The 12,470-nt window shown below is 46.7% G+C and overlaps 1 protein-coding gene across 1 annotated transcript in view; it reads right to left on the bottom strand.

The window, feature by feature from the left end:
• Positions 1 to 12,470, bottom strand: part of Ncf2 (neutrophil cytosolic factor 2) — a 34,794-nt gene that overhangs the window by 4,350 nt on the left and 17,974 nt on the right. The window contains exons 4-13 of the mRNA XM_048358057.1: positions 12,171 to 12,305; positions 10,812 to 10,919; positions 9,112 to 9,171; positions 7,737 to 7,780; positions 5,620 to 5,761; positions 5,360 to 5,428; positions 3,296 to 3,371; positions 1,209 to 1,234; positions 687 to 838; positions 451 to 562 (exon numbers count right to left, since the gene is read on the bottom strand). Coding sequence (XP_048214014.1) covers positions 451 to 562; positions 687 to 838; positions 1,209 to 1,234; positions 3,296 to 3,371; positions 5,360 to 5,428; positions 5,620 to 5,761; positions 7,737 to 7,780; positions 9,112 to 9,171; positions 10,812 to 10,919; positions 12,171 to 12,305 — 924 coding nt within the window. The remainder of the gene's footprint in view (positions 1 to 450; positions 563 to 686; positions 839 to 1,208; positions 1,235 to 3,295; positions 3,372 to 5,359; positions 5,429 to 5,619; positions 5,762 to 7,736; positions 7,781 to 9,111; positions 9,172 to 10,811; positions 10,920 to 12,170; positions 12,306 to 12,470) is intronic.

Genomic DNA, 12,470 nt, shown 5'->3' with positions numbered 1-12,470 from the left:
GAAGCTCAGAGACAGCACCCAGACACCAAGTTCCAGCCCCAGGGCTGGCCATTTAAAAAAAAAAAAAAAAAAAAAAAAAGGAGCTTCATAAATCCTTAATCTGTTGGACCAGGAATGTGGCCTAGTGGTAGAATGCTCACCTAGCATGCATGAAACCCTGGGTTCAATTCCTCAGGACCACATAAACAGAAAAAGCCAGAAGTGGTACTGTGGCTCAAGTGAGAGTGCTAGCCTTGAGCAAAAGGAAGCCAGGGACAGTGCTCAGGTCCTGAGTTCAAGCCCCAGGACTGGCCAAAAATAAATTTATGTATATATATGTATATATATGTATATATATATATATATATATATATATATATATATATATATATATATATATATACTGAATAATCTGTCATTGAGGAAACAGCCACTGGAAACAAGGTCTGCAGCTCCAGGCTCTGTACTCACCACTGTGTTCTCACACCAGAGAGTCAGACAGTAGTTCTTCACTTGACTCCAGGCATCCTTCATGCTTTCTTCAGAAAGAGGCACCAACTTATTGCTGTCCCGAGGCCGATAGCTGAGCAGGGATAACAAAGTAACCAGTCATCATCATCATGCCCCCAAACCATCTCCTATGTCTTTCCTCGGAGCCAGCACGGGGCCTTCAGCTGTATCCCTGGTGCAGCCTGCATGGAGCTCACCTCAGCTGAGTGTGTTGTGGCAGCAGCTTCAGTTTCTTAGACACCATGTCCCGGACCTGGCTGCAGGGGAGCCCCGGCTGAGCCTCCATGACCACCGTGTACTTGTAGTGCACCTTGATTGTGTAGGGGGTAGGAACATTGAGCCTTACTTCCTGCGGGAGGAGGAAGCAAAGGGAGCTGATCATCGGAGGCTTTCAGTCACACTCTGGATTGCTGCCTCTCTGTCACTTTGAGTTCCCAGGATAACGGGAGAGGCCAGTAGGTAACTGATTCCAATACCCTGAAAGGCCTTCACAGGTCCTCTAGCCCAACTGTGACTTGAGCAACTATGGTATGAAATGTATGCATGGGCGTGGAGGACAGTAGAGGAAGGTCAGTCCATGGACTGTGCATGAGGTAGCAAGTGGTTTTATCCTTCCACCGGGACTATAATTCAAAGAGCCATGCCCATGTTGACAGCCCATTTTTTTTCCATCTTCTCCTATTTGAAAGAATACAGGCATAAAAAAAATTAAAATGTACCTTAAGCTCTTCTTTTTGCTTCTGACCTAAATGAAAAAGGTAAGGAGTGAAATTAAAAAGAATAAAAAGCAGTGAAGAAGTGTTCTTGACCTGCTCCTGCCATCCACAGGACTGACAGCTATTAGAGCATGGCACTGAACTTTTTGCATTTTAATCTTGAATGCTCATTAACCTTAGTAAACTGAGGGGAAAGCTCACTGTGGGGAACATGAGGGTCATGAGTCCATAGACAAAGCCAGTCTGTGCTTCAAGGGAGCTAATAGACATGTCAAAGGACTAGCATATGCCTATCAACCTGGGGAATTAGTGGGGCTCCCAAAGGTCAACCAGGGAGACCCAAAGTAATGAAAAGCCAGGACTATGAGATGCAGCAGCAGCCATGGGAGAAATATCAGAGCCACTTATTTTTGCCCTGTCCTTTATTGTGTGTTTTCTAATGTGCATGCATTGAGATAGCAATATTCATGTAGTTTATATAAGAAAAGTAGAACATTATTTACTATAGGGGGTGCATGATTTTTTTAAAAAAAAGATCTATTCATAACCTCAACTGATCATTAAAATTACTGCTAAACTGTGCCCTAGTGACTCATGCCTCTGATCCTAGCTACTTAGGAGGCTGAAATCTGAGGGTCACCCATTCAACCCGTTCAAAGCCAGCCCAGGCAAGAAAGTCTGTGAGACTCTTAGCTCCAATGAGCCACCAGAAATGGAGCTGTGTCTCAAAGTGGTAGAGCACTAACCTCTAGCAAAAAAAAAATAGCTCAGGAACAGCACCTAGACCCTGAGTTCAAGCCCCATGACTGACAAAAAACAAAACAAAACACATAAGTGGAGCTGTGGCTCAAGTGGTAGAGCACTAGCCTTAAGCAAAAAAAGATCAGGGACAATGCCTGATACCTGAATTCAAGTCCTAGGATCAGCACAAAAAAGTTAAATTTTAAAAATGATAAAAATTAAACTCCCAAGTCCCTGGGACAATATGTGATCCTGGACAAACCCTAGGCAGAAAATAACAAGACAGTCTGTCAGCGATACTAAGCAGATGATTGAAAGTTATGTGTAGAATGGACACTAATGTATTTTGATGTTACATACCCTACTTAGGGTGTGATGATATTACTGTGATCATGCGGATGACTGTGTTTGTGCTCAGGATAGAGGCATGCTCAAGTGTAAGTTGCATCACATGTCTATAACTTACTTGAAGTGGCAGGCAGGTAGGGAGAGGGTTATAGAAAAGGGAGCAGGACACCTATATGCTGTGAACTGTATACTGGAGCATTTAGGTGAAAGGCATGGGATGCTTATTGTACGTGACTTCCAACTATTCTGTAGGTCTGCAAAGGAGGCCTCTGGAGTGTTTCTGATGATCAGGTAGTCATGGACAAACCAACTGCTTAGTGTATCTCTACCAGAATCTGCTACTCATCACTGTAGTGGTGACAAAAAGCCTATTGTTTCCTAAGACATCCCTGTCTATTTGAGGAGACATAGCTGGAGAGACGATCTCTCTTTCACATCAGGTGTCATTCTTTGCCTATCTCCTTCCCTTGCCATGGTTCTGCTGGATGTGCTTCACAAGCACAATTTGCAGTTACTCCATGCTCCTTGAGGTAAAGATGTGCAATTCCTGCAGACTTGCTTCTGCAACCTGACTTCAGTGACCAGAGGGGTGACTGGGTGGTAACCCTTATAGCTTATAGACTTCAAATCCAGCTGCACTCACCCAGGCCTGTGAGAGAGTGTTCTGGAGGAGGCAGCGAGGCAGCAAACTGACTATACTTGGTGTGTGTGTGTGCGTGCATGTTTGCATGCACACATGTGTGCATGTGTGTGAGAGAGAAACAGACACACACACACACACACACACACACAGATGTAGGTGTATGGTGCAAACTCTTGCCTCTTTGGAGAAGAAACCAGAATTTTCTAGAAGCCTGAGATAACAACTGTTAGGAAGTAACATGATGTGTTCCTGTGCTTGGGCCTTGGGTGTTGTTCTAGGACCACTAACCTGGTGATGGCTGGGGTCTTCCAGGGGCATTAGCACTGGAGGAAGTGGAATATCAGATAGGACCACTAACCTGGTGACAGCTGGGGTCTTCTGGGGGCGTTGGCACTGGGAGGAGGTGGGATGTCAGGCTCCAAGGAGGTTTCCTCCTATAGATTACAGGAGAAGATGGTCAGAACTTCTCATTCAAAGTTCTCCAGATGGAGGGGACAACCCTGTGGACTCCCATGGAAAAGACTCCTAAAAGTTGTTAGGGTGATACTGACATTTGGAGAAGACTGAGGAAAATGTTGGTTAAAAGGAGAGACAAGGGCTGGGGATATGGCCTAGTGGCAAGAGTGCCTGCCTCGTATACATGAGGCTCCGGATTCCCCAGCACCACATATACAGAAAACGGCCAGAAGTGGCGCTGTGGCTTAAGTGGCAGAGTGCTAGCCTTGAGCAAAAAGAAGCCAGGGACAGTGCTCAGGCCCTGAGTCCAAGCCCCAGGACTGGCCAAAAAAAAAAGGAGAGACAAGGTTGGCCCAAACAAAACAAAACCCACAGAAGGAATAGAAATCCATCTACAAAGTCCTTTCCAACATCCCTTCAGCCATATTGGAAATCCACTGGAAATAGGAGGGATGGCTCTCCTCTTGTTTTGATACAAAGGAGAAACTCTACTCCTCATGTGCATACTATTTGGAACTTTTCAAAGCAGCTGGATAAAATGACTCTGACGTGGGAGAGCAGAGCCCATATACATCAGGTTACAGAGAGTCTGGAGAGAGACAGGCTGTCCTAGGATCACTGAGTGCTCAGATTCAACCAGGAGCACTCTTGAGGCTCCATGGAAAGGCAAGCCTCCGAGGGGAAGGACAAGGGGGTAGCAACTTCAGAAGAAGGGGATGGCAAGACCTACTCCTCTAAAGTAGTACTGAGGATAGCTGGTCAAACACCACATACGTATGTGCATACATAGATTCACACACATAGACACAGACACACACACACACACACACACAAACACACACACACTTTTTTTGATTTAGTTATTTTTCAGGTATTGTGCCTTTAGTCCATGGCCAGCCAGCCTTAAGATGGCAGTCCCCTCACCTATGCTGCTATAGCTGGGCACATAGGCTCTATAGCCTATTTATGTGTGTGTGTGTGTGTGTGTGTGTGTGTGTGTGTGTGTGTGTGTGTGTGTTGTAGGCAGGCACTCTACTACTTAAGCCATACTTCCAGCCCCTTTTTGAATTAGTTATTTTCAAGGTAATGTCTCGCTTTAGGCCAGGGCCCATCTGGGTTGTGGTCTTCCTGCTTTTGCTTCCCTGAGTTACTGTGAGCTACTGGGGATGACAGGCAAGCACCACTGTGTCCAGATAAAATCCCATTCCATCCTTACTACTCATTGTGCTTCCTCTGTAGCTGCATGTGTACCATCACAGCCAGCCATTTGGTTGAGAGGGAGCTTCATGCACTTTTATATCTGGGTTGGCCTCAATCTATAATCCCTCAGTCTTTATCTCCCAAGTAAGACTACATGCTTGAGTAACTGATTGTGTGTGTGCTGGTCCTGGGCCTTGAACTCAGGGCCTGTGCTCTGTCCCTGAGCTTCTTTTACTCAAAGCTAGCACTCTACCACTTGGGTACAACTCCACTTCCAGCTGTTTTTGGTAGAGTCTCACAGCCTTTCCTACCCCATCTGGCTTCAAACCACAATCCTCTGTGCTCAGTTTCCTGAGAGGCTAGATTATAGGCATGAGCAGATTATAGCTAGGATTATAGGTGTGAGCTTGGCTTCATTTTGTTTTTAAAAACACCATACCAACCAACACATTAACCCTTCTCCCTAATGAGGAAGATACATCTGGGAAGACCTAGCCCTCCAGTACTGCTTCCCAAGTCATCCTGACGAAGATCCACAGCAGTAGGGTACCTATTCGGTCCCCTAGATGTGTTCACTCAGTACCTCTGGGGTCTCCTCATCCCTAGGTTCAGCTCTAGGTGGCTGGTACCAACTCAGGGGGGCCCAGAACCAGTGAATCTTCTCCAGCAACAGTGACAAGACCTCTTTCACACTACTATTCCTCCTTCCAGAGAGAGGATCTGCAAAGGGTGGGACAATGGTGGTCAGGCCTTAGTATGACTTTACCTGGGGTGGCTGCTGAGGCTGAATCCGCAGCTCCACTGGCTCCAGGTAGTTGCAAGGAACAAGCCCCTTCTGCAGTTCCACATCACAGAAGCCAAGGCGAAGACAGAGTTGGGCTCGTCAGCACCCAGCCACAGAACAGCCCACAGTCACCAGCAGGGATGGTGTACACAACAAAGCAGTTAGCTGGCCTGCTCCATAGCAAGTTCTGCTATTTGCTGCCAGGATCCCATTCCGTTAGCATTTCCCCCGGCCCTGAATACCTGCCCATTGAACATGACTGTGGCCCAGTTGTCATTGCCCTTCTTCAGCACAAAGACGATGTTCCCTGGCATGACCTGGAGCTCCTCCGGTGTTTCCGGCACAAACCCAAACAGCACACGGTGCGCCTCGCCTTCCAGAGCCCTGCAGTGGGTAGACACGGGTCCATGGTGGACTTTGAGCAGAGTCCTATCAGACCTGTCCTCCCCAGGGAGCAAGGTGCTCCTTGAAGAGCAAGGTACTTGGTGCTTGCCTTCCCCAGACTCCCAAGAGGACTAGGCAGGAACCCCTGTCAGCCTGTTTCTTAACCACCAAGAGTCAGTCCCTTCTCGCCTACAGGAGGTGATGACCCAGGAGCCTTAGGAGGCTCTGAAACCACCTAGTATCAAACTCTCTATATACTAATGTCCCCCTTCCCCCTCTTTCCTATCTTATCTAAATGCTTATCACACACTCTGACTGTCACTTTTACAGTGTGAGATGCAACAGTGAAAACCAGCCTAAATATCTTTGTCTTTCTTAGCAATGTCACAAACGTGAGGCTTGTTTCTACCATGGATCTTAGCAATCTCTCAACACATGACCCATCCCCCTTCTATTAACTCAAGAACTTCCACTTTTTCACTTCTCTTTGGCATAGGTATATTGCTGACACCACTATTCTTATGCTTCAGAACCATTACTAACTAAAACTATGAAACAGAGTTCAAATGCATTTATGTGACTGTCACAATGAACTCTACTTGTACTATTGATGTATGCTAATAAAAAAAAGGAGTTAGACAGCCAAGCACTGATGGCTTATAACTATAATCCTAGCTCTCGGGAGGCTGAGATATAAGCCAGCCTGGGCAGGAAAGTCTGAAAGTTGGTGAGACTCTAGTCTCCAGTCAGCCATCAAATAGCTAGAAATGGTGCTGTGGCTCAAAGCCTTGAGCACAAAAGCTTAGGGACAGCACACCTTGAGTTCAAGCCACAGGATTGGCCCCAAAAAATAAAAATGAGTCAAAGAGACAAAAATACATCTCTAGATGAAGAGATCTGAGAACATTTGTCCTCAAGTCCCTTCTGAGGAAGACATTCTGGGGACGTATCCCAAGTATGGGCTGGGGTAGTGACCCTGGTGAGAGTCAGCTGAGTGATAAAGATGAATGAGTAGGGGTCACTTAGGCCATCCTGGGGCCAGAGGAGAAGAAGGGAATGAGAGCTAGCTGAGTTCTTGTGCTGTGTGTTCCACAATGTTGAATCACTTCAATTCCTCAGTATTTCCACGGTGCTTCTCCACACCCTGTGCCTCCTTAAGAAGTGAGTGGGGCTGCCTTAAAGCCTCCTGTGTGTAGGGTTTCAGGCTCACTCTGCTCATGCTCCATGCAACCCATTCCTCAGTTTCCAGATGCCCTGTCCCTTCATAACCCCTTCAGTCACAGGGTTTAGAAATGAGCCTTTCCAACCTCCTTTATTGCTAGGGACTAGGCTTGCTTTTTTTCTTTCTTTTTTTTTTTCCAGTCCTGGGCCTTGGCCTCAGGGCCTGAGCACTGTCCCTGCCTTCTTTTTGCTCAAGGCTAGCACTCTGCCACTTGAGCCACAGCACCACTTCTGGCCGTTTTCTGTATATGTGGTGCTGGGGAATTGAACCCAGGGCTTCATGTATACAAGGCAAGCACTCTTGCCACTAGGCCATATCCCCAGCCCCTCCCTAGGTTTGCTTTGTTGCTTATGACAGGGAATTCTTAAGAAAGCTGGAGTTTATGACCTGCTTTGTTTTTCATCTTACAGAAGAATAGACTTCCTTTTCTTGGGTCCTTCCTCATATTTCTTCAAAAAAAATATGCAAAAAAAAAAAAGAGTAGGAAATACCCCCACAGGAAAGGGTTCACCATGTTAACTGCATACAGCTTCTCAAGAGGCCTGTGGCCAGGACAATGCAGCACTTCAGCACCCCCTCATTATATGAATGGCTATACACATAGACTTAGGGACACTAGGATACCCCATAGCTTCAGTGTCCCTCCCCCACTGCAGTGGAAAAGGAATCATTCTGTCCTAATCTTGAAAACAGAAGGCTTCTACTCAGGCTTGGAGCTTGACCATTCTGCCTTTGGATCTACATCTAACTTACCTGAAGATCTCTGGGGTTTTGGGTCTGGGTGGAGGCTCAGCTGCCTGTGGAATGTTTGGGAGAAATGGGCAGGGGAGGATAGTGAGAGGAAAGAAGAGAAAACAGACTGTTAATGGTAATCTGAGAATTCTTCCAGGCTAGAAAACAAAGACTGCATGTCTGGATGATGGAAACAAAGTCCAGAAAGAAAGTACAGTGCTCCCTGACTAAACACAGGAAAATAACACCTCCCTCGGCTCCCTGGGCACAGTTTTCAGCAGCCCAGCAATTTCTCTGGAGCCCCAGCTGCTCTGTGGAGAAGGCTAGCTGTCACCGGGTGCCATGATGTCATGGGAGTGCTTCTGACCTTGGGCTCTGTTCCCTGCCCAGGATTGTTTCCAAAAGCTCTGTTCTATAATTAATGTCTACCCTGTCACATGACACTCCTGGGGAGTCAAAACCAATTCAGGATCCACTGGCCAGGCAAGGATCTACTTTCAATGCCCACTCCCTGTTCTCCACTGAATATCAGGAATGCGGTATCCATGCTTCTCTCCTCTTCAGTACTGCTCTGGCTGGACTGAAGCCCAAGGGGCTTCTTCCAAGCTCTCTCCAACTTTACAGTGAAGCAAGAGTTTGTGGAGTCTTGATGCTGCCCCCTTCCATCCTCTTGGATCAGCCCATCTCCCAGAATCCCCAGTTGGCTGCATAGTGGTCCAGCCAGGCAGGCATCTGGGCAAAGCAAAGTCTTCTCTTCCTCTTCTGCTCACCCACCACAGTTCCATCACAGCAGAGCTTGCATTTTCCTTACCCTGTTTCACCCTCTTTCTGTCACAAGGAAGCTCCTTCCACATCTCACCATCTACTGCCATCGGCCCATCTGGATCCATCTCTCTGAAATCATTTTGGGCTGAACTCTGGGTCCCTCAGCACCTTGTGCCTATGTTCCCAAGTGAAGCCCCTGTGCAGGGGCAAATGCATAGGTTTGCCTGGAGGGCCCAAGGCCTTTGGCTTCAAGCCATGGGGTTGCTTACTAACCCCCATACCCAAGAAGATGCTTTGTTTAAACACTTCCCAGAGCTTACTTTAAAAGTCTCTGAAATGTACGAACAATCAAGGCCTCAAAGCATAATTGATAGATCTTTTGGAACTTAGAGGTATGAGGGCTTGCATTTTAGAGCAGGAGGCTTGGCATCAGAAGTTGAGAGGAAGCTGACAAGGCCTTATTTCCTACCAGCCACAGGAGCAGGGCCTGGCAATGGGTAGGCAGATCCCCACAGCTGGCTGTTCTGAGGAGCCCTGACAAGACCATAGCTCCACACAGCTGCTCCCCCAAGGGGCTCTTTCCTGCACAGCTTGGGAGCCCTGGATCTGGGGAAGGTCAGGCCTGCCTCACCTGTGGCTGCAGAGGGGCAAATCCAGAGAAACTGTCCTGATCCACCACAGACGCCACAACCTGAAACAGAGCAGGAGTGTGTGAGAGCTCCACCAGCTCTGCTCTCCCCAACATCATCTCCCCATCCTCAAGGGCACACCACAGGTCCATTATCATTATCACGGGTTCCAGTAGTGATGGTGGCCGAGTATCACATAACAGATCTTGAGGATTAGAAGTTCCTGCAACCAAAGAAGCTAGTTTTTGTTTTGTTTTGTTTAAACTTGGAGCCTGGTCACTGTCTCTTTTTGCTCAAGGCTAGCATGCTACTCCTTGAGCCAAAGCTCCACTTCTGGCTTTTCTGATAATTAATTGGAGATTAGAGTCTCTCAGACTTTTCCTGCCTGGGCTGGCTTCCAACCAGGATCCTCAGATTTCAGCCTCCTGAGTAGCTAGGATTATAGGTGTGAGCCACTGGAGCACAGTTCACAGCTAGTTTTTACTTTACCACCACCAGTAACCCAAGCTAACATTCTCTCTCTCTTAAAATCTTTCTTTTTTTTTTTTTTTTTTTTGGCCAGTCCTGGGCCTTGGACTCAGGGCCTGAGCACTGTCCCTGGCTTCTTCCCGCTCAAGGCTAGCACTCTGCCACTTGAGCCACAGCGCCGCTTCTGGCCGTTTTCTGTATATGTGGTGCTGGGGAATCGAACCTAGGGCCTCGTGTATCCGAGGCAGGCACTCTTGCCACTAGGCTATATCCCCAGCCCTCTTAAAATCTTTCTTGATGTGCAATTCATATTAATCAATTACTAATTAATTATAAGTTGATTGATGCACCTAATATAAATTAATTCATCAAATTAACTATTTGAAGTAATTCAGTGGCACTTACTTAGTACATCCACATTGCTTTGGAACTACCATCTCTAGCTAGTTCCAAACATTTCAATCACTCCCCAAGAAAATGCCATATCATTAAGCAGTTAGTTTTCAGCTCCTTCCTCCTAGCCTGTTTCCTATCTCAGTAGATTTATCCACTTAAAGACTGTCTATAAATACAATTATAGAGCATATGGCCTTTTGTGATGGCTTGTTACACATAGCATAGTTATTGAGGTTCATCCGTGTTTTCAAGGCTCAGCCTACTCACTGGAATCACTACTAACTTAAATAGCTTTTGTTTCTGTACCACATTTTTAAGGCTGAGTAACATTCCATCATATAGATATGCCAGGATTTACTTATCCGTTCATTCATTGGTGGATATTTAAGGTATTTCTATTAAGTCATTTCCTTCTGGCCTCTGAAGCGCTACCAGATCTAGTTACCCAGCTCCTTTACAAATGTCAAAGCCAATGCACTTTTTGTTGTTTGGTGCAGATCCTAGGGCTTGAACTCAAGGCCTAGACACTGTTCCGAGCTTTTGTGTTCAAAGCTAGCACTCTACCACTTGAGCCACAGCTCTACTTCCAGTGTGGTTCTCTCCATATTCAGTGAGCGCCTCAGGGGATTCTGTCCAGGCCCAGGCTGGAAGGGACACATGACAGGGACCAGGAGAAAAATCCCTAGTAGCATTTTGAGGCAGATCTTGTCACTGTAAGCTAGTCTTTTGCTGTCCTCCAGAGGCAGAGCCACAAGATGCCTGTCTCTTCCCGAGCCCCTCCCACACTGTCCCACATGGCCCAGGACCTAGGAGATGGGGAAGACAAGTTGGCACCTACCATAGCCTTGCCTAGGTAATCCTTCTTGGCCAGCTGGGCCACTTGTTTCTCATTTGGTCGAAACAGCCTACCCATTGGAATCACCACTGGCTCGAACAGCTTCTGTTTCTGTATCAAAAGACCGCCACCTGTCACTCAACCATGGCAATAGCTTTTGAGAAATGTTTACACAGTTGGTTTCATCATTGTGAAAGCATCAGAGGGTGCGTGCTTACACCAATCTAGATGGTTCAACCATAGCCCAAAAGGAATCAACCAAATGACCAGAACATCTGATTCCCGTCCCCATGATGATGCTGCAAATGGGGGTGACAGACTTGACCTGCAGCTCATATTGAACAGTTGCAATAATCTTATGAAAGCATTTTTCTTTCTTCCCCATATTGGGAGGACAGATCTTGCTGTTATTCTGGAATGTGAGGGAGGAGCAGCTGGCTTTAATATCACTTTATGTTACTGTTGTTTGCCCAGCACCCTTGTTCCCTAGGAGCTACCCCTCCCACTCTGTGGTGTTTGGGGAAGCCAGTTCTCTCCCAGCATAGAGGACACAAGGACTTAAGCCAAAATAATGGCAGTGCTGTCTTGGGACTTAGCAGAATTGTAGATGTAGACAGACATACAAGGACTGACTGAGTTCTCTAGTTCTTGGCGTTGAAGATCTTACTGAAAATTAGCATTGTTTCCATATGCTAGTACTCAAGCTATAGACAATTTTCACCATTCCTTCTATAACTGATTTTTGTTGTTGTTGAGGTTGCTGGGTTGGATATATATGTGTGTGTGTGGTGGTACTGGGGCTTGAACTCGGGGCCTTGCACTCTTGCTTGGCTTATTCACTGAATGTTGGCACTCTACCACTTGAGCCATACCTTTCCCCCCCTTTTTTGTTAACTGGTTAATTGAAGATAAGAGTTTTGGGAACTTGTCTGCCTAGGCTGCCTTCAAACTTCAGTCCTCACATCTCAGCCTCCTGAGTAGCTAGGATTTCAGGCGGGAGCCACAGGTGACTGGCAATTTATCAATAGATCAGTTGTGGAGAGGCACATCGTTCTGGCACTGAGTTGGGGCTGTGAGAGCTCCAAGGTGAACAAACAAATATAGCCATTGCCCTGCAGGATTGAAGACTGCACATCACAGCATAGTTCTTAATATCCTCTTCCCTGGGGGCTGCTGTGGAGCCCCACTATAAGGGACTCAGGGCCTCTATCCTCTTAGCTCACAGCCTTGACTTCTTAGCATTGTTCAAGATCTGAACTGTAACGATGTTACAAAGTCCCCCATTCATGGTGTCCTCAGAAACAAGTAAGAGCCCAAGATATTCTCTTGTCCCCCTGCCCCCCACATCAACAGTACCCTCACCCAGACGCTTTCCAGGGCCTTGTCGATTTTGGAATGCCTGGGCTCTGACTTCATCTTCATGGCTATTGCCAACTGTTCTTCTGCCTTCTTCCATTCCTCCTTCTTGGCGTACAAGAAAGCAATATTATACAACACCTAGAAAGGCAGAGGTCATACACAAAACTCAAGACCAATCTGAGTCAAGGTGCCAGAAAAGAGCTTCTGTGAACATGTAGGGAATACAGCTCTCCTGGGGATATTGAACTTATTTAATAAATATTAATCTTGCACAGAAATAATGAGACAAAGGGTGAGCCAATT

This window comes from Perognathus longimembris, chromosome 11 (assembly GCF_023159225.1).
Source record: "Perognathus longimembris pacificus isolate PPM17 chromosome 11, ASM2315922v1, whole genome shotgun sequence".
Classification (NCBI taxonomy): Eukaryota; Metazoa; Chordata; class Mammalia; order Rodentia; family Heteromyidae; genus Perognathus; species Perognathus longimembris.
The sequence above is the reverse complement of the archived record's forward strand: the minus strand, read 5'-3'. Positions and strand labels throughout refer to the sequence as shown.